The sequence below is a fragment of the Rhea pennata genome, chromosome 18, assembly GCF_028389875.1.
Source record: "Rhea pennata isolate bPtePen1 chromosome 18, bPtePen1.pri, whole genome shotgun sequence".
NCBI lineage: Eukaryota > Metazoa > Chordata > Aves > Rheiformes > Rheidae > Rhea > Rhea pennata.
Genome location: NC_084680.1, coordinates 11376098 through 11397168, shown reverse-complemented (window position 1 = coordinate 11397168; position 21071 = coordinate 11376098). Strand labels below are relative to the sequence as shown.

The following is a 21071-nucleotide window of genomic DNA, read 5'->3' as shown; positions in this document are numbered from 1 at the left end:
TGTGTAACACCATTTGCATCTGAGGAACATCACAGCCTGTGGCTGCAGGACTGACTCCATGGTGGACAAGATGGGACTAAACAGCCTCTTACAGAATAAGTACAACAAGAATTTGAGCAACTGTAAGATTATGGGCAGGTTTTGTTTTCTTAGTAGTCAATGTTTTGAGGAGAACCATGGCAATTAAATGCAAAGGAGAAGAAATCTGTCTCCTATTTAAACAGCCCTAACAAAAACTCAAGGAGGATTTATGTTGCCTGTTATTTGTCCTGTGCTGGCACATAGTTGTGGTGAATGAAATTCTCTCAGTAGCCAAATGCCTTGCTCTGGAACGAACAACTTTGCACCTTAACCCAGCTGCAACACAACTACGAAACGAAGAGAGCTCCGACAGGCCCCTTGGTACAAGTTTCCACTTGGCCAGTGCAAGACCTGGTCCCCAGGCATTGTGGAGACCAACTCCACAAAACACAGCAGATGGACGTAGGACAAAAAAATATCAGTATAGACGAGCTAAATGTATCACTATACGTGAACTTCATCAACCTTGTGCATCAGTGGCAAGACAGAGATGAGGCTAGTACCAATCATTTAGGAAACCAAATATCCATAAGAAACATCAGGAAAAATTACAGGAGATAAACATTATCCTTGCTGCCCAAAGACAAAGTAGAGTCGTCAGTGGCACTCATGCAGGCAAACAGCAGAGCAGCAGCCTGGCTACAGGAGGGGTAAAAACGGATGAGTTAAATGAACCTCCGGTGGACCCACAGTTCTGGTGCCAACACAAACTTCTGCCTTTGTAAAGCAATATAAAACATCAAGGTTTTAGCATTTATCGTGCCTGGGAAATCATCAAAGATTTGTTCTGAAACTCCGTTTAAAACCGACTTACTCAAAGAAATGCTCTTTGTATACATATTGCTTATTATTTTAGGAGTCAATTTTATATAACAAAGAAATATTGTGGTTCTTTAATCTTTACTTTGAATTGTTGATTTCATCTGAAATTGACTGTCTGAATATTCGTATTAGGAAACAATCTATTATCACCACAATATTAGGGGGAAAAGATTGTGTGGACTTACTCCTTCAGACTTCTTGTCAGGGAAGATGCAAGTCTCTCCACCAGCTGTGAAATTACAGTAAACTTTGAAAGAGTCCCTGGAACATCCTTGGTTAGGATCAACCCAGTATTCACCTGGATTGGTGAAAAAGGGAAGAGAAAATCAGCACTATGCAGGCAGAATGATGCAAAGGTCAACCACCATCTCACCAGGGACATTTCGTCCCAGTGATTAGCTAATACTACATGTATTCTTGGAGAAACGGTTCTGTTCTGTTTCTAGACAACACTGGCACCTCACAGAACAGCTATTTTGCATCATATGCCCCCATTCTTCTCTACTTACTGCTTCTTTGGTCAGCCACATTTCTCTTGGGGTGCTGAGGCTGAGGAGTGTCCAAATTACTACTTTTATGCTACATGCTTGTATTTACTGTACGGAGACACTACGAAAATCACTGTGCTTTCCCTGTACACCCTCCACCCGAGGACTCACCGTCTGGGAAATCAGGGTGACAGAGCTGCAGGTCCTTGCAGGTACGAGCTGGGTTATGTTGAGTGCCCAAGGGATGCTTCATTTGCTCAATTTCCAGTTTCAAGGAATTCAGTGAGCCAAAAATTTCCTCCATGCCATCTGCATAATCCATGTAGTTGTCAGCATTTCCATCATCCACCAGCTGGCTGGCATCAATGTTTCGCCTAGTCCTCTTGGATGCCTGGATGGGCAGGGGCTGGATGACTTCTCCAGGAGGACCCTGATTTATGAGGAAAGATACAACTTCTTATCACACTGGGAGTTGGGAAGAAACAGCCAAAGAGGCCATCAGCCAACAACGCTGAGAAACAGCATGACAAGATACATGCTAGACAAGTGAAACATCCCTGATGGTACTGATGAACACATCAGCCAAGCTTGAATGCTGGCTCCATGCTCCTTCATCTCCCCATTAGCAACTCTCCCTTCACATCCTGCCTTTCTCCCCAGCATTTCTAAGAGATGCTGCTCCATTGCTCGGATTCACTATCTGCTGCATCTTTATCTAGAAATCCTGTATTTCCTAACATTACAACACCCATTGACTCTGAATCTTATTTCATGGGTTCTACTTACAGGAGGTCCTGGGGGCCCAGGAAGACCCGATTCACCCTTTGGACCTGTTGGACCCTGGATGGCAAAACAGAGGGATAAACATGAGTCACTCAGGAAAAAAAGTTTGTCACTTATATTACATCCCAAACGCTATTCTTTTTAAGAGTCTCTTGCAGCAAAGATTTTCTTCTTGTCCCTTTAGGAACACAAGAGGAGTCTCTTCCCCTCCTCTAATAAAATATATTTCTTGATTATTCTCTTATGCTTGGATAAGAAAATGGTTAGTCAAATATTGGGGTTAAATAGTAAACTTTTGCTTAGGCTTCTCATGGAAAAGGAAGGATTTTTCAATGCACGAAAAAATTAACTCTGCAATTCAATTCAGCATTTTATAAATCAAATTAAAACCCTACAATGAATAAAACACTGGATTCTGCATGGCAACAGACTTCAGGAAGTTGCCCAAGAGGAATTTTTAGCTGCTTGAATAGGACAGCTGTAACACGAAGCTTGCTTTACTGTGGCACTTCTCACTGAATTCTTTGCTTTTTAGCTTGCCACCTCCCGCCTCACAGTCTATTTTTACTATCCTCTGCTTTACAGTAGTAGGCTTTCTTCTAAGGAGTATGCGCTGGATTCCTCCTTATGATCTTTGCTACACTGATGTTGAATAAAGTACAACGTGTGTAACAGAAACCTTTACCAATTACAATTTCTGAATTTAGACAGCCTGAAAAGGCCTCATCTGCTATAGTCGTCTTTAGCTAATTGCCTTAATGCCATCGATGTGGAGGAATAGCAGCAGGTTATGCACTTATTAAGAGATCTTCAGCCCCTTCATTTAACAACGTCTATACTTACTGATGATCCTTTAGCACCTTTGGGACCAGGTGGACCCTACGTAGAGAAGAATACAAAAGAGAGTTAGCATCTTTGTTATCAGATTTTACTGGGCTCAGCAGAGCAGTTCCCATGCCTGTTAGCGAGCACTTCCTCGTGCAAAGGAACGCCAGGGGGACTGTGCTGAGTAGCTGGGAACACTACAGTGCCTCCAGAAGGGCTTCTTTGTAGTTCCCCCAAAATTCAGAGAATTACTTGTCACGTACCGGTAATCCTGGTGGCCCTGGGGGTCCAATTGGTCCAGAAGGACCTGTGATACCCTGAAAAATAAAAGCAGAAAAACATTTATTTGAATGCAGTGATGCTGGCCTTTAACTACACATAATTGACTATTTCATTTGGAGGTCTCCATTCAAATTTGGAGTTGCAACTGGTTTTCAGATGTGCACATGGGTCCAGAGAAGAGTGAGACCAGGGAATCTCATATAGGCACCCAGTTATAAAAATCATCCCCCTAAATGAGTATTTAATGTTAGCATCCCTCCAAGTCTATTCAGCTCTTTTCACATGGCCCTTGGGCATCTACTTTTCCACCAAAATGGGGTCCGAGTGACTCACCTTCTGGAGTGTGAGTCCATATATGAGTATAATATTTCACACACAGAATAAAACACAGTAATGCAGGAGGTATTTCTCAAAAATCAGCGAGACTGTCCTGCTGAGACAGTGATAGACCATCTCTGCTATTATACACCTGCTCAAAGGCAACAAACCCTTATTCACAAGGGTGAATAACAAACATACCCTGTTCAAAGGCACATGTAATGAAGGTCGTATGGAACATTTACCTGCTCTCCTTTGGGGCCTGCTGAGCCCTGGGGTCCTGGGAGACCTCTGTCACCCTTTTCTCCCTGCTCACCTGGTGGTCCAATAAGACCAATTAAACCTGGATGACCCTAAGGGAAAACAGAAGATACTAATTATGATCTCCCTCCAGAGGTGACTAAAAAGCCTAAGCCTCCCATGAAAGTCATTTCTGGATACAAAAGCAAAAAACTAAGCAAGGTAACTATAGTTATCCCTGACACCTGAAAGACCCAGAGCAGTGAAGAGCACAAGATTTTTGCACCAGAAAACACTAAAAATACAGAAACAGAACTGCTGCACTAGAGTATCTGCTCATTTCATGTTAACAAATATTACAGAAACTTCTACAAGGTTGAGAATCATGCCCTCAAGCAAGCCAGGTGCCTGTGCTTTCCTACGTCCTCTGTTAGAGGGTCTCCTGTTCAGGCAGCCAGGATGATTACAACTGCCTGGGACTGCACGAGCCAGCGCAGGGAATGAGGTGATTCAGCTCCACTACGCTGCGTCACTCTCATCAGCACCAGGCGATGACAGGAACGGGGCAGAGCGCCAGCCGGGCAGCAATGCGTGCTCACCTAGCGCACGGTTCAGTTCACCTCTTGGGGCAGACTCCTGGCTGGCCCTCTGCACCTCTCCTCTGAAGAGATGCCCAATACTTCCACAGTCTTCGAGAGAACACACGTGACCTGTAACCCTCCTCAGCCCTGCGCTGCCAGCCGCAGGGCCCCTTTGCAATGACGTGTTTTCCCCACAGCCAGACACGGGGCACCAGGCTCTGCAGAGATTGCGTGCAGCGTTCTCACCTTTTCTCCTTTGGGACCAGAGTCTCCTTTAAGACCAGGCAAACCAGGTGGACCCTTTGGGAGACAGAAGGGGGTAGAATAAATAAATAAGAGAGAGAGAGAGAGAGAGAGAGAGAGAGAATATGAATTTATGTAAGATTTGTACATTTACATTTATTGTAAAAACTCATAGAATTTGACCAGTCTGGACGTACCATTGGGCCTGGAGGACCATCTGGGCCAGGGGAGCCTGGCAGACCTTGTTCACCCTGTAAAACAATGCAATCTGCTCAAACTAATCATCCATAACAGAAGTGCTCCCCAGCTGTGATTATTTCAATCATTCACCCATCCTTATCTGGTCACTCTGGCTGGAAAACACTTGCCTTCATTTCTCATGGAAGGTAAAAGCAAAAGGACTTATGTTCCTTTCATGCTCAAGTCTCTACTGGAAAAGGACTTAGGATCTCATGGAAATGTTATCCAGAGAGTAGATGAGCAGACCCAAAACTCAGATAAATCATGCTGGGAGGTGATTTCCATCATTATGCTAACTCCACTAATACAACTTACCTGCTGTCAGGCACTCAAACACAGAAACTATCGGCTTGCTTGTAAACAGGACATTACACTGGGACAAAGACATCTTCCAAGGCAGATGGGTTATGGTAAAGCCTGGAAAGCCATCCTGGTTCAGCAGCTTTCTCAGACTTTCCTCAGTTTGGCAATACTCACAACTGGACCAGGAATTCCTCGAAGGCCATCAGGGCCGGGTTTCCCTGGAGCACCTTGGGGACCAATTGGGCCTGTCTTCCCAGGAGGTCCTTCCAAACCAGCTTCACCCTAGATGCAAGAGACAATATGGTTTAATGTGCAGTGAGCCATCAAATGCTCCTCTCAGATACAGAGTAGGTGCTGGCAGAACTTCACAGAATGAATGCAGTCACCTGCATAACATTTAAAACTTTCTACTGTTGAATTTCCTTCTGCTTCCTATCCCTTATGTGCCGAGAATAAGCCTCTAAACAGCCTCACTTTTCAGCATTGCTCATTTCTGCCAGTTTGCAGCAGGAACTGTACTTCAGCTGCAGACCCTCTGGATCAGGAGGGTCTTTATTTGTGCCTGCTGGAGCATGCCATCTTACTTGCAACACATTAAAGTGCCAAACATGGTACTTGGTCATTTCAGAAAAAGAAAGGCATCCCCATAATCTTACCAAGCTCTAATTATATCCAAGGAGTTTGTTAAAAGACAAAACACACAGATCTGAAGCTGATGGCCCCAAATCAGGCAACATACAACAAAATCAAATCACTTCCTTTCAAAACACAATGCTACCAGTGTTTTGGCATGCAAAGGATATAGCAGAAGTCCAAATCCATTCAGCCCTTACCTTGGCGCCTTTCTCGCCCTGCCTTCCTTCAGGACCGGCTGGACCAGGGGGACCCTAGAGAAAGCACAAAACAGATACAAAACACAGTTTGATCACCACTGATATGAAACAGTCTAGCGGAATTATCAAAAATGATGCTACAGCCCCAGGGAAGATGACAACGTGGAGACAAATATCTCTGAAAAGCTTTATAAATTAGCTTCTTAATACATTAATCCCTGGGCTCTGCCAGGAAGGCAGGAAAATCAGGAGTACTTAATATTTATGTTTTCACTCAGGTGTTAAAAACAACAACAAAAAAAAAAAACCAAAGAATTTAGTCAACAAATTCCCATCAATTTCCAATGGCTGTGGATGGCATATCACTTGTTTTTTAAAAAACACAACTACTGCTTTTCATTTCCTTTAAACCTAAAAATAACATTACTTGCAAAAACCAATACAACTATACACAGAAAAAATATTTCTAAATTATCAGCTTACCCTTTTTCCTGGTGGTCCAGAGGGGCCTGGCTCTCCTGTGGGACCAGGGGAACCCTAGATGGAGAGTGGAGGAGCACAAGCTGTAAATGTACCATGAGACGCAGAAGGGAAGAGGGAGCACGTAAAACCTAAGCTGAGATCTAGAGTTTGTGCTGAGCTGAGGTGTAGGCGGTCAGTACAACTTCTGACACCTCCTCGGGGGTGCAGGTGGTATCTTGTTTTATCCCTTCCCACAATGTAATACCATAAGGAACAGTAAACTTCAAATTAAAGGCTAGATTTTGTTTTATCTTGACCTAATTTTTCCTTTCAGAAGGTACTACTGAGTAGCCAAGATAGATGGCTGCAACCACGCTTAGGCAGAGAGGAGGGAAGGAGAGGGTTTTAGAGATGTCAGGTGAAGTCAGTGCAGCAGAAGCTGCTGGGAATTAGATACTCTATGTCCTTCTGTGTTAAAGTCCTTGGACTTCAGCACAGAAACTACTGTACAACACAGATTCCGTCCATCGCTTTACTCACAGTCTGCCCGGGTTCACCATCATCACCTTTGTCACCAGGGGGACCATCTTGACCCTAAAAGGGGAGAAGAAAAACAAGTGGGCTTATTTAGGGTATGAATTCAGTTAAGTGGAGTGTCAGCAGTAGCAGGAGCGGTTCTACTTGTTTTCACATCACCAGGCACCATCCCTTCCCATCAGAAATGCCAGCAAACTTCCTGACTCAGGTGTCAAATACTGTGGATAATAAGAGACATTTATACTGCTACTGTCCCAAAGATTTTAGCATGGTCAGAAGTACAATCTTATGGTAGGACTTTCTACTCTTTCCCAAGAAAAGCAAGAGTAAATGCCAGAGGAGCTGCATTGACCAAAGAATAGGTGTACTTCACAAAATCAAGAGAAAAAACTTAAGTGCACTTCTGTGAGATAAACACTTACAGCTGGACCAGGTTCTCCAGGAGGACCAGGGTCACCAGGGAAACCAACTGGACCCTGAAAAGAGATAAAAAGATATCCTCAGATCAGAGATATTGCCTTTGGAGAACTGTAGAGCATCAGGTACCTGCTACCCCAGTAACAACATGAGGAGTCACCTTACAGCACAAAATCCTAAGTCTTCAACCTCAAACAGTCCCAGTTCACATCTCAGCTTTGCATCTTCAGTGTATTTCACCTGATCATAGTTACCAGCTCAGCTCCAGATCTGGACTATGGAAATCTCTGGTCTTAACACTGTGAATTTCATCTAGTTTTTCATAAATATATTGCACAAGTGACAGTGAAATCCTCACAGTTTGGTGTAGATTAGAAGGTTTTGCATTTGCTTGCTACATGATGTGTAACATTTTTCACAGGAAGATCCTCTCAACGCATTTAATGACTAAACCACTTTGCGGCTCTTCTCAGTACTGTCTATTGTGCACTTCAAATGATTTTGAGAACAGCGTTCAGACAATAGGTTCCAACCAACAGTGCAATATCCCAAAAACCCATCGTTAAGAGAGATGACTAACTCCTCTGCTGTTTTGTGCCACCTTTGCTTATCACATAATAAATTTCTTCAACCTGCAAGCATCAAAGGAGCAGGAAAGAAATACTGTACCACTGTCATCTGGTATAAATCAGCATAGCTCTACTGGCTTCAACAGAGCTATGCCAGTTTGCATCATCAGGGATCTGACCCTAAAGGTAAAGAATCCCAAATTCACAGAAATTTCCTCTACACCATTTCAGAAGCCTCACTGATGCAGAGGATCTTGTCAGTGAACAAGCTTAACATAAAGTAAACCTATCATGGGCCCACAGAGATGAGTTTCAAGATAGCATGTAAAAAAGACTAACAATTCAAGTTGAAATATGTTGTACAGGTAAGTCTTTTCCTCATTAGTGCTCTAAAGAAACAGATTAATATCACATATAATTAAGGGGCATAGTTTTCTGTCCGCTAAACTATTCCAGATTTCCACAAATGTCTTTGGAAAGCATCTTCGCACAAGGAAATCTCTGTTAGGCAAGACAAAGCAGCACTGCTTTCACAGGATGAGGTACTTACAGGGCTGCCCTTGGGACCATCATCACCGGGTGGACCTTTGGGGCCAGGTGGACCAGCAGCACCTGAGGGACCTGCTTCACCTTTTTCACCTCTTTCACCTTTAGGACCCTGTAAAGAAAACAGGTGTTTCCATTACCCAGGGAAATAATTTCCCAATCTCCAATTATCTTTTAATCAGTTCTGAAAAAGAACTTCCATTTATATCTTAAAACACGTGGACATGGTTTAGCAATGCCTTCCCACAAAGATTTAATCGCACTCATATTGTTAAATTGTGGGTAGTTTATATTCAGTGACTCTATGTTATAGTATAAATATCCTGTTACATGGCAGCGCCAGCCCCTTGGGTCCACCACCACCATCTCTGCCTGACTCCAGAACTAGGAGACAGCTGGTTCAGTCCCTGCAGTTTCATTCACATCCACACCTTTCTGAAACCCCTTTAACCTTAGGAAAATCACTGAAGAACCGCTCTTCTGTACCAGAAAACAGAGTATTTAAAGTCTACTAAAAGAACAAGGGTCAACCTGCAGCATACTTACCGGGAGGCCAACCTCCCCGGGAAGACCAGGCTCACCAGACTCCCCAGGTTCACCCTGCAGATGGGAAAAGAGGATGAATGCAGCTATGTTGCTATTGCTATAGTACTCCATGGTCACAGTGGAGAGTACTCCCAGCCAGTCCTCATCAGGAGTGTGGGAACAAAAGCTCATGAGAAGACAAACAACAAATCATAAGCCGTTATTAAAGGCTAAAATATTCCACGTAATTCCAGCTACAGCACTGGCACTCATGGCCTAGCACTGACTGACCCGCAGGCCAGTTTCTGAAGGGTGCTGAGTTTCTGCTAATGTGCTAAACACTATCTGTTCCCCCTGAGCTCAGTGGGAGTTGAGAGTCTCAGCAGCACACCAGGCTGACACCACTTCTCTAGGAGATTTCCTTTTGTGCGCTCTTCAGTAGACACTGCATTATTTTCTTTTCCATGTGGGTGCATTTCCATCTTGTTGGTTCATAATAACAAAATACTGCAACATATACATTCTTAAACAAATCTCTTAACTGAGAAGAAAACACTATTGCAAGAATCTCAGGAACAGAATTAAACGTGCTTCAAGCTGGGAGAAGCTGCCTTCTGTAAATACATCTATTTAATTATACACCCAGCGAACACACCAAATGACCATAGTCATGAATTATCCCATCACTGCCTCACTCTCCTGCCCTAACTCTCACCTTGTCACCCCTAAAATAATGCAGGCTTCAAGACAAATCCTCCCAGGGTTCTCTAATGAGACCACCAGCAACTGTGGTGATTAGCACAGTGTGCAATGGCATTTGGTAGGCACTTGTCCACCTCAGCCCTCTTAATGATTCATTCCACATGCGGGAAGTGGGGAGAAAGGAAGGCAATGCTCACATAGTGAGCCAGAGCTACACTGACAAGCAGACCTGGCTTATTTTCCCGGACAGGTTTTCTATTTCCTTTCACCATTTCACATGATCACTGATACACTGATATCTTAACGAAGAACAGCTTTTCATTTACAAACCCCCTGAATGACTTTGATAGCAAACTTTCTGCTGGCTTAAATCAGGGTTTCCCGGATGCTTTACCTTCTCTCCTACTGCACCAGGATTTCCTATTCCCCCAGGAGGACCCTGTGGACCGTCTGCTCCTGGTGGTCCAGAGGGACCTCTGGGTCCAGGTGGGCCTGGTGGACCCTGAAAGAAAAGGGAGACAAATTTAAGACATGTTTTTTGAAGCAATGTTTATATCAGTGATAAAAATGAAAGGAGAAAAACAGCTTACCATCTGCCCAACATCCCCTGTTTCTCCCTTCTCACCAGGTGGTCCAGGCAAACCCTGTGGAGATGTTAGAAGGAATAATTCTTAGCTCATGTGCAACTCTGGCTCTCATTACCCTAAGCACTCTCTCGATGCTGTAAATTACCTGCAAGCCCACTGGGCCGGGGGGACCAGGGAAACCTCTCGGTCCTTCATCACCTTTCTGACCAAAGAGGCCTTGCTGTCCTCTAGGACCTGGCTCTCCATCAGCACCCTACAAGAAAAGGGTCTAACATGGCTTAGCACAGGGATGTGCTACGTGCAAAGCCCCATCCCCACCCACCTTTAGCAGTCAGTGGCTGTGCCAGTCACAAATACCATCTCTTTACTGCATTTCCCAAGGACAGTTTTTAGTAAGTAGTAGTATCACTACTAACAGAGGACAATACTCACAGCTGGGCCTGGCTGACCAATTGGACCCTGTGGTCCTGTAGGACCTGGTGGACCCTGTCAAGAAACAGAAATGCTGCATCACATTTGGGAGCATAGTCCAAAAAAAAATAAATAAAATTCACCTATAAAATGAGAAGCCCTTCCAGCACAATCTCCATTAGACTGGCACAAACTCTCGAAACAGAGGAGTGGGAAGATTGCGTCAAGTCTCCCTGGACACACCAGCCTCCAGCATGACTGGTACCAACAGTATGATAGCACTGCACTGAAAGACAGGTCTAAAGAGTTTCCCTCCAAGACTTGTTTTGAAAAACACTTTCTGGGAAGATGAAAGTCAGAAATATTTCTGGAAAGGAAGAAACCTTCTGCATGTTTCTGTGTAACATAAGTCAGACATGTCAGTTACCTCCAATATCATCTCCTAGGAGGTAAGGCTCAAGGATCAAGTCAAAACCCATGCAGTTTGACTGCTTCCTTCAGTACATTTACAAGAGATTTTGATTTTAGTCATCAGTCATATATCTTTGCTGCAGTAAAGCAATATCATACCACTCAGTTCGCTCTAGGTACTAGACACTTATGTGTAACATCTTTTCTATTCCTCAGAATCTGCTTATGTTGCTTTAACATAAGCAACTAGAAAGAGACTACAGCACACAACGTTAACTGCAAGAGTTGCTAATATTTCACAGATATTGACATAGTAGAAAGATGACATGGAAACATTCTCCTGTGACCTGGAGAAGAAATGCACCTTAGTGCACTCACTCTTTTTTTCACATTGTGTTGGTGTTTGATGAAAAGGTGAGGGGAAAAGTAAGAGGAAGAAATTAAAAATATACAGTTTTTATTTCCAGCAAATAGCACAATGTAACCACATGTTCCTACAGGAAAGCAATTACCAAAGACATGTGTCCCACTTACCTGTTCCCCTTTGTCACCCTTGCTGCCCTTCTGGCCGGGTTCTCCAATCTCACCCTGTCAGGTGTAAAGGTGCAGTTAGTTCATACATCCAGGTGACCACTTACATGTAATGACAATCAAGTCTTGCACATCTGGGTCCTATTCCAAAGATGTTGACTCCCATAAACCTTCCCCCAATCAGTTTTGATAAAGGCCACAGATCTGGCCACTCCAGGAGTAACGAAACCCTTTTGCATCCTAAAACTTTTCTGAGCTGCTGCAAGATGCAGGAAGTATCATTTTGCTAACCTTGTTAGCAATGATGAGTGATACGTCCCAGTTAATGCTTTCTAGGAATCCTCCTGTCCAGAGAGAGTGAAAGAGTGAGGACATGTAATTAATTAGGAAAGGACAGGAACCTTAGGCCTTACACCTTGTGTAAGCCTATGGGAAGGCTAACTGGAATTCAATAAACAGTTTAGTTGACAATGCACATGCAGCACAGTCTGATTCTCTCTCAAATCTGACTCTGCAGATCTAATAGGATTGGAAGCACCGCAAAACATCCTTATATTATGATATACAGCACATTTGACATGATGAAATGCAAGCAGCAGGTCAGCGTGGTGGAGTGGAAGAAACTGTGCAGCATGACCCTAAGAGTAATCCTGCAGAGCAGAGAGACTTTTCTCACCTTGTCTCCATCTTCTCCAGGTGGCCCAACAGGACCTGCTGGCCCTGGGAGTCCAACTGGGCCCTGGATGCCATCCCGACCAGCCGGCCCTTGAGGGCCTTTCTCACCCTGGAGATGTAATGCGCAGACAGGTTACATAGCATTCTCCTCCACCTTCCAATCTGCTCATTAAAACCCATCAACATTCATCAACTAATGACCCCTGATGATATAGTCTTGTATAACAAAACTGTTTTTTAGCAGATATTATTTTATAGGGCTCTCTCTGTGTTCCCTGTCTCAAGCAAGACAAAATTTCTACCTCAGGAGACAAATAAAACACAAATAAATCTAAATGATGAATACCTACATCACAGCTGTAATTTTGCTGCTATAACAATATAATCATGCTCAGTCTGAGCTCTCTGTCATCTCTCTCATCTCTCTCTCACAATGAGGAACAAGACTCCAACTATTTTTTATTCCCACAAGCCAATTCTTACTGATGCCAGTCCTGACTGCATGAACGCTTTCAATGCCTCCTTCCTGCCTACTGCACAGCAGATGGAGATTTCCCAGGAGACCCTGACCCCCCTCCTGAGCCTTCTGGACAAAGGAAAACACATTAAGTGGATAAAACAATCTCTGCTACCTCCTGCTCAAACAATCTACTTGCATTCCTCAAACCTGGAGCCTTCAATCAAATTTGTTTGTTTATAGGAACTGAGCAGTGGATATTTTTCAGTTTCCTAGTACATAATTTAATTGCATCTAAATCCTGGTACTCTCCTCTGAATAATTAGATGCCACATAAATTGCCTATCCATCCATCCAATAACACATCATATAGACACTTGGCAGTACAGATGTTCATAGAGCTGATTCACCAGGAAATTCTTGCCTCTGGACTAGCTGCTAGTGTTTCTAATAATCCTGCAAACACAGAATACAGTAGTTGATAAACACCTTTAATAAAAACAATCAAAGTGTCCTAGTATTGTCTGAAATCACTGATGCCAGCGTTTGCCCATTTTGCTGGATCTAAAGCTGAGCCTGAGTTTGAACCAGGCAACCCGAAAGTCAGTGATATTTCTCTGCAAAACCATTTGGGTGTAAAAGAGGTGCACAGCCTTCCTCCTTGGGACTGCAACGGTGTTGTGCTCCTCAGTCACAAAAATAGTCTCTCCTATCTTCATGTGATGCCTCACACGTACGCCTCGGGACTGAAAGACTTGACAGCCTGCACAGGCTGGTGAACATGCAGGAGAAGGACCATATGGCAGGACTCAGCAACTACCTGCCCGAGTCCTGCTTAAAGCAGCCCCTCCTACGGGTGCTGGTGGGATAACTTGGTACACGTGTGCTGTAGAAGCACACAGCATCCCCAGCCAGAAACATAACCCGCCGTGTCACCTCACGTGGGCTCTTGGCCAGGGACAGAGCTGGGATATGAATTTTATTCCTCACCATCTTTTTCAGAGTGGCTGTTACTTCTGTTGCTTAGCTACAAGTCTAGGGTGGCTTATTCCATTGCATCCATTCTCCCTTCAAAAGTACTGCTCAGATTTGGGCCCAATGGAAATTACCGTGGCTGTTGCTTTACTCCGGTTCTCCTAAGCGCTGATGAGGTTCACTTCACTGCTCAGAGGCCTGTCCTGCGGCCATTTGTCACAACAAGGTCACATAGCCTGTCATGTCACCTCTTCAGAGTCTGTATACCTTCCTATTGCCTGAAGTCATTTTGATCCCTAGGATCATATCCATGCTTTTTGCATCATATCCATCCATTTTTGATAGCATGGATGTCACAAACAGGGTGGTTTAGCAGATAACATTACTTGCCTTGATGGACCCAAAATAAGATGACTCTTCCTTAATTGGATTCTTTTTCCCCCCTCTTTACATACCTACCCCCAGGGTCTGTCTCCACACTCATCTCCCAGCATACAGATACCTATTTGACTCACAGCTGCTAATCTTACACCAGTACTTACCGGGGCTCCCTTTTCACCTGCAGGTCCTGGAGGCCCTTGTGGGCCAGGTCGCCCTGGCAGGCCTATTGGGCCAGCTGAACCCGCGGGACCTCGCTCACCAGGAGAGCCCTATTTAGAGAAGGAAGGAAGCATTAATTGGCATGTAAGGCTTTATACAGCTACAGAAAGAAAGTAACCCAGCAGCAGGACACTGCAAGTGCATCAAGTGCAGACGTCAGTATGTGAGCATGTTTGATGGGGTGACTGCCATGTAATGACTCGGTACCATCAGCCCAAGGGGTCCTATAGATCCTTCTTAATTAAAATCCCTGAAGCAGCTGAGTTCTTCCTGGGATGGTGCAGGGAGCTCAGCTCCTGGGGGCATATTATTAGAGTCTGGAAAAAAACCATGAGCCATTTAACAGCTAATGCAGCAGGGAGGGTTCGATGATGAATATTTTCTTCTAGGAGGGCTGCACTGTGCAAGAATCTCAAGTGGGAACAACTTTCAGAAGGAAAGCTGGTGACTTAGAAGCAAAATGCTCAGCTTCCTCGTTCTTGATGTCCTGAATCATCCCGTTCCCTCAGCCTGTCACACATGTTCACGGCTGACACCACAAAATGATTGACGTGTGTCTTGTAAAATAAAGCAGTATCCAGCAAGCAGCAAGATAGTGCAAAGAGAATAACAGACAAAATACTGAGCTGTGACTAAAGCTCAGTTTTGGCTTGCCAAGCCTGTAAATGTCTTAGGTTGTGCTGAAAGGACAAGGATACTTACTGCTGGACCTGGAGGCCCTGGGGGACCTTCGTTGCCTTTCAGTCCTGGAGCACCCTGGAAGGAAGAAGACAGGAAAACAAAGTCATTTCTGGAGCCGTGTGCTGCATTGCCTGTTCATCCTTCCCACTGGAAAGATCAGAAGAGCCTTTACTTACAATTGGGCCAGGGAGGCCTCTCTCTCCAGGGAAGCCTCGCAAGCCCGGGGGACCATCCTTTCCCGGGAGACCAGCAGGCCCAGGATCACCCTGCAATTACAATGATAAATACCTAAAGATCTGCAAACTCCATAAAGACCCAGCTCCTCTCTCCGGACTCTACTCTGGATGAGATGTTGTTAAACAAGATTTCTTTCCTGAATCTTCCTGCTCCACCTTTGGGAGAGAGGCAGGCATCCAGACTTGCAAGGAAGGTGAATTCAACAGCCTGCTGGCTCCCCATCCCGCAAACCGAATGTGGACTCATCTTCATCTGTCACATGCTGCAGATTGGACTGCAATAGCAGTCACACCAGATGGGGAAACAGCCTACCTTGGTCCCTTCCTTTCCAGTGAGGCCAGGAAGACCTTGTTCACCAGGGGGACCTGGCGGGCCTGGATGTCCCCGCTCACCCATTGGGCCAGTCTCACCAGTCGGACCCTAAAGAAATAGATTAAGAGAAGGTGCAGGAGATCAGCAAACCAAGCAAGTAAGAAGCTGATGAAGTTTATCAGTTTCACCCTTTAAGCTGCAACTGGACAGAAGATGCTTCTTCCCTTAGCTGTCACACTCGGTGTCACTGGGAAGCCTGAGAGGGATGCTTTCTTTAACATATAAAGGGATGTTGGTTTGGAAGCAGGTAAAATGGCACTTAACCTAGAGGCTTTGGGAACGTCTGGAATTCAAGTGTTTGCAAAAATGACAGATATTACTATTACAGTTGTTATGCTCAGGGCTTTTTATATTGAAAGCTTCCTAAGCATAGAACAATCATGCTATTTCTTCCTGATATTGGGCATAAATAATGGATTAGGCTTGTAGTACATGGAAATTATTGACTGCCTCTGTGCTGTACATGGGCACTAATGGTGACAAGTGTCACATAACGCTCTAGACAGAAGGTTCCCAAGTGTCCCATTTTGGAGGGGGACAAAAGCCATATGCAGAAGACCATAACATCCCTGCACACTGATGTCCACTGGGACTGTGGTTATAATTCATGTCACACTGCAGGGTGCCACTTAGTGTAAGCAGAATGATAACATTGTGATCACTCAGCAACCACACATCACACTAACTATGCACAGCAGAGCCAAATAAAATTGCCACAAAACCTAATTTGCACTTGAGAACAGATAGAATCAGGGAATTGCCCCTAATCAGGGAATTTATAAACTGTGGAATTAGCGCTACCATTAAAGAGGACAAGTTAATTACTTTTTAATTAAAGAGTGTACCTCCCCAGCAGTTCAGAAAAGATGACTACCAAAACCCAGTTTTATTCAGTCTAAGACTCTACCTATAAAACTGATGCACGAGGCCTGCAAGCCTGTATTTAGGGGTACAGATACTACTTGTGCAGATACTATTTCCAGATTGCACAGAGTTCATTGTGACTTACAAAAAATAACATAAAAAAAAGCTCAGCTCTGACAGAGCAGAGAATCACTGCATTTCTTCGTAATAAAATGTAACAGCACTGGTGCATCATTCTTATTCTGTCCTGAAGGGCTACATAACCTGCTGGGGCATTCAAGATTGCATTTAACTCTGGTTCCTTATGGTCATTTAGTCAGGGTCTGCGCAGCATCTTCTGTAATGTTAGGTAGGATGGCAAAGGGCCAGAGATGGTCTCCCTCCCTGGTCTCACACCAATTTTACACCAACATTGGTCTGTGAACTTCACAGGCACCACCTTATTTACAGCAGCACTGGCGAGATTTGGCACTGCACCACTGGTCACCCCTCACATTGCAACGTGCCAAGCAGGATGGGGCTGGGGGCTTTTAGGCACTTTGTCCAAGCACCATCCTAAGGCCTGAACAAGCTGGACCTCTGCACAGAGACAGTGGGGCAAACTCTGATCTATCACACAGCAAAGGAGGCTCTGAGTTTTTAACTCTGTGGCCAGGAATTTCCAAAACAGCACGCTTTGATGCAACTTCACGTCCCCTGGAGCAGGAGCCTCTGCTCTGGGCAATCTGTCATCCCATAGCTCCCAGCTAAGCCAGTCCCCGGGGTCCCCAGCCCAGGGTGTCGTGCTGGCAAGGCTCAGACATGGAGCAGCCATTTCTTACCTGAGGGCCTACAACACCAGGAGGGCCTGGAGGGCCTGTCTTGCCTTGGAAACCCTGTTGGAAAAAGGAAAAAGACAAACAGATGACACTTCTCACAAGCAGTCAAATGAGGGTCACAGACTGCTCCTGGACTGCTCCTCCTCTGAGGAGAGTATTGACTATGAAAGGATGGACACCCAAAGGCAGAAGAAAGAAGAAATTAAACAGAAGATGGAAGATCTCTATCTGTGTATTTACAAGGGGGTGGAAGGGAAAAGCAATGATCAAAGTCTTCCAGCTCCAGTGAGGACTCTGGGAGCAGCACTCCCTGGGGCAGGGGGGCCTTCTGATGGGGACCAGATCCTCAGCTCAGCTATTCTGATGGAGCTACTGTGGCTGCCTGAAGGAACGGCCATATGTACAAAAGACTTGCTACACCTCTGAAACCTACAGAAGAAATGGCCATTAAAAAGTCAGAATGCGCACATTTCTAATGCTAAGCAATTCTTAACAACAACTTCCCCTCTCCTACTCCCAGTTCTGGTTTAATTGTTATTTTATGCTTCACTCCTCAGGAGCTCTGAGGCTGGGTGACCATCTTTCATTTTTCGCGTAGGCAGCACCAGACCCTAGTTCTGCATGCAACCATGTCAGCTTGGGGTTTTGAGTGAAGTTTTATTTCCTTCATCAACATCTGTTGATAAAATGTGTTTCTCTTTGGATCACCAAATGATGATGAATAATGAAGTCTGCAAATCTGAGACCCATGACAGCTTCTTAAAACAACCTTAAAGGGTGACAGTAATAAACTGTCACCACAGCAATTGTTTAGTTCTAAACTACCCTTTAAAAAGCACATAATTATCATTCTTACTATAACATGTTGACATGCTTGAGAAATGTCATTTAGAACTTAAAGGCTAATTTTCTCATTGCCACAAAAGATGATCAGCTAAATCCCAAGCCAATGGTACTGTGTCATGCTAAAAGCTAAAAAACTATTCAACATTGTTATAGCTGTCTGCAAATAAAATATCCCACAGTTGATGGGGAAATGGCAAAAAGTCTGTGTGAAATGAAAGTACAATTTAGACTCTATATTTAGAAAAATATTTCAACTACTTCTATGCTGGACTTAAACTCCTTTTTAATCCTGTCTGACTTTTCCTTTTATTTTTTTCCTTTCTTTTACACTCCAAGTTAATAAGTCTAATAAGGCCAAATATTTAGGCATTCTTCAGCATGCCCTATATTTGCTAATCCAAAAGCAAAATAAAGGGAACCACACAAGACACAGATTTCAAGTCTAGGTTTTTGTGCATGAAGGTACAGAGTGCACTAACAAGGTTACCAATGTGGAAATAATATTTAATTTGTTTTTGTGCTTATCTCCTCCCCTTTTGACATGGCGTAAGGAAAGAGGACAAAAAAAAGGAGGAGAGAAACGGGAAATTATCTTAAGCTATACAGCATTGGCCATCTGCTTTAAAAGTCATCCTGGGCATTAAAGTTGGTAGCCTCATGGGCAGACTAAACCAAAAGATTTCCAACAGCCACAAGCTGGAGCTACAGCACGGGCCAGCACGCCGGCACCCGGCCGCAAACCCAGGGCCGCTGCTCCCTCTGCGCGCACGTCCGCGCATGCTCCGGGCAGCCGGGCCAAAGGGATCTCTGCAAGCTTCTTCCAAAGCTTGGAAGAACAAAAGTTTGCTTTCTGGAAGTATTTGAATAGGTAAGTCATTACCAGAATGACTAAAGCAAGCCATTGGGGGATACTTTCAGACCCAAAATAATTGAAAGCGTGTTCATATACACGCTCACTTGGAGTCGGATCAGTCTCAAGTGAGTCCAGTCTCAAGCGCTGAAAGCAGCAGAAGCAAGTGAAGACTTTTCTTCTTTTTCTAATTTGAATTTAGCTGTCCCTAATGCTATAGATAACTCAATGAAGGAAGACTAAATGTCACAATCAGACTTTGGCAGGTGAATGCTCTTCTCTTCACCTTTAAGCTAATCCCGACCTGAGGATTCTTTGCTTGAAAATACCACAAGTATCACCAAAAAGTCAGTCTTATGGAGCGTAAATAAATATCTGGGGTTGCATTGAGCAGTATTTGCATTGCCTTGCTTAGCAAATGCCAGGCAAGTTAATTAAATTTTTCTGTGATAAGTTAAGGGGAAAAATGCATAATGTGCAAAGCCTTTTTAATGCTCATTTGCTAGGAAAGGCAGTGGGGAAAAATGCAAAGCTGAGCAGAGAAAGTTGTCGTGGTATTTTTCCCCTGTAAAATAAACACAGAACAAAGCCTATCTGCTAACATGCAGCATGCAGTGTTGGGGAGAGCAAAATATCAACAGCAGCAAATGAGTTGGATTGTAATCAGTTGAGGAAAAAACAAAAATCCACCAAAACACAACACAGAAGGATACTAATCACTGCATGCACATGAATACATGGCACAATGATTATTTTTGCTTAGGGTATCTTTTAAGAAAAAAAAAAAAAAAAAAAAAGACGACGATGCAGAAAACAGATCACCAGAGATGTACAACAGCTGTATTATCATACCTTTCACATGCCTCATCATTCTCCTTTGGTGAGAAACAATGATTACATCTGTGCAACAAAATCTTTTAAAATTGACAAAGCAGTATGCGCACAATACAGTAAGGTACCTAAAACAGCCAGGAGCTGCTCCTTGCATTGGAGACACGTTCAGCAAGTGATTATTGCTGGAGGGGAGCTCAGGCCAAACTTTGCGATGCCACCACGAGTAGCTTCAGCTAAAAGGCGGCAGCAGCAGGGATGCTGTTCCTACTGGTGTGTTAAGCAGTGGCTGATACTCAAGCAGTAACCAGTATGGACAGAAAAGCTAGAGCAAAACCATTGCATCATTGCTCTCAGCCAGGAATTGCTTTCATTTTGAAACAGGTACTGTTAAAACCAGGCTGTAACTCTCTCTTGCTTTGCAAGAGTACTTGGCATTGACCACGTGAAGAGTCAGAAAGAGGGGAAAAAAGCATTTATTTCTCCCCACTACAGCTTCCACAGAAAGTAAAGCTGGAGAAGGAAGCTGCCCCTGACCTAAGCAGCTGTGGCTGAAAGTGGAGAGCTTCGGCTATAAAGGAGGGAGCCCTTTTCAAGGAGAAATCTCTGCTGTCACAGACCTATAGTTAAGTTACATCACTGGAACAGAGAGATGTAAAACCCGCACATTTCCAATGGAAGGAACAAGCAAGAAAATACGGATTTAGCCATATCACACTGAAGAGCAGCTCAGAGCCCCCCCCCAGAGGGCTAAGGGGAGAGCGCTTCGGGGAGCCCATGGGGCTGCAGAGATCGACCGGGGCTGCATGGGAGTCGCCCCAGCTGCTCTCCACTTCCTAAAAGCACCTGCTGCACTAACTGCAGGCTCGTGCTGGTGTGTTGACATGGTCTCAACCCCAGCCAACTTCCTCTCACTTAGGGAGGACCGCAGTGGAGCTGGCTGACCGCAGCGCCGGCACAGCAGAAACCCAACCACCTTTGATACTGGTCACCAGTCTCACTACATCTCTGCTTTTTTTTTTCTCTGTGCATGGTACACTGTGACTTCACAGTCTACTAACAGGACAGAGGGAGAGAAGTTGGTTCACGGCCTTCACATAAACTATCATTAGACCGACTTGTCCTGCC

At 44.4% G+C, this 21071-nt stretch overlaps 1 protein-coding gene across 2 annotated transcripts in view; it reads right to left on the bottom strand.

The window, feature by feature from the left end:
• The window catches only part of COL5A1 (collagen type V alpha 1 chain), a 168265-nt gene that overhangs the window by 10786 nt on the left and 136408 nt on the right, over positions 1-21071 (bottom strand). For both annotated transcript variants that reach the window (XM_062591272.1, XM_062591273.1), the window contains exons 38-63: positions 17420-17473; positions 15675-15782; positions 15302-15391; positions 15147-15200; positions 14387-14494; positions 12414-12521; positions 11741-11794; positions 10817-10870; positions 10530-10637; positions 10388-10441; positions 10192-10299; positions 9117-9170; positions 8575-8682; positions 7461-7514; positions 7042-7095; positions 6523-6576; positions 6040-6093; positions 5381-5488; positions 4861-4914; positions 4667-4720; positions 3845-3952; positions 3263-3316; positions 3018-3053; positions 2178-2231; positions 1563-1821; positions 1089-1201 (exon numbers count right to left, since the gene is read on the bottom strand). In XM_062591272.1, the coding sequence (XP_062447256.1) occupies positions 1089-1201; positions 1563-1821; positions 2178-2231; positions 3018-3053; positions 3263-3316; positions 3845-3952; positions 4667-4720; positions 4861-4914; positions 5381-5488; positions 6040-6093; positions 6523-6576; positions 7042-7095; positions 7461-7514; positions 8575-8682; positions 9117-9170; positions 10192-10299; positions 10388-10441; positions 10530-10637; positions 10817-10870; positions 11741-11794; positions 12414-12521; positions 14387-14494; positions 15147-15200; positions 15302-15391; positions 15675-15782; positions 17420-17473 (2118 nt within the window). The remainder of the gene's footprint in view (positions 1-1088; positions 1202-1562; positions 1822-2177; positions 2232-3017; positions 3054-3262; positions 3317-3844; positions 3953-4666; positions 4721-4860; positions 4915-5380; positions 5489-6039; positions 6094-6522; positions 6577-7041; positions 7096-7460; positions 7515-8574; positions 8683-9116; positions 9171-10191; positions 10300-10387; positions 10442-10529; positions 10638-10816; positions 10871-11740; positions 11795-12413; positions 12522-14386; positions 14495-15146; positions 15201-15301; positions 15392-15674; positions 15783-17419; positions 17474-21071) is intronic.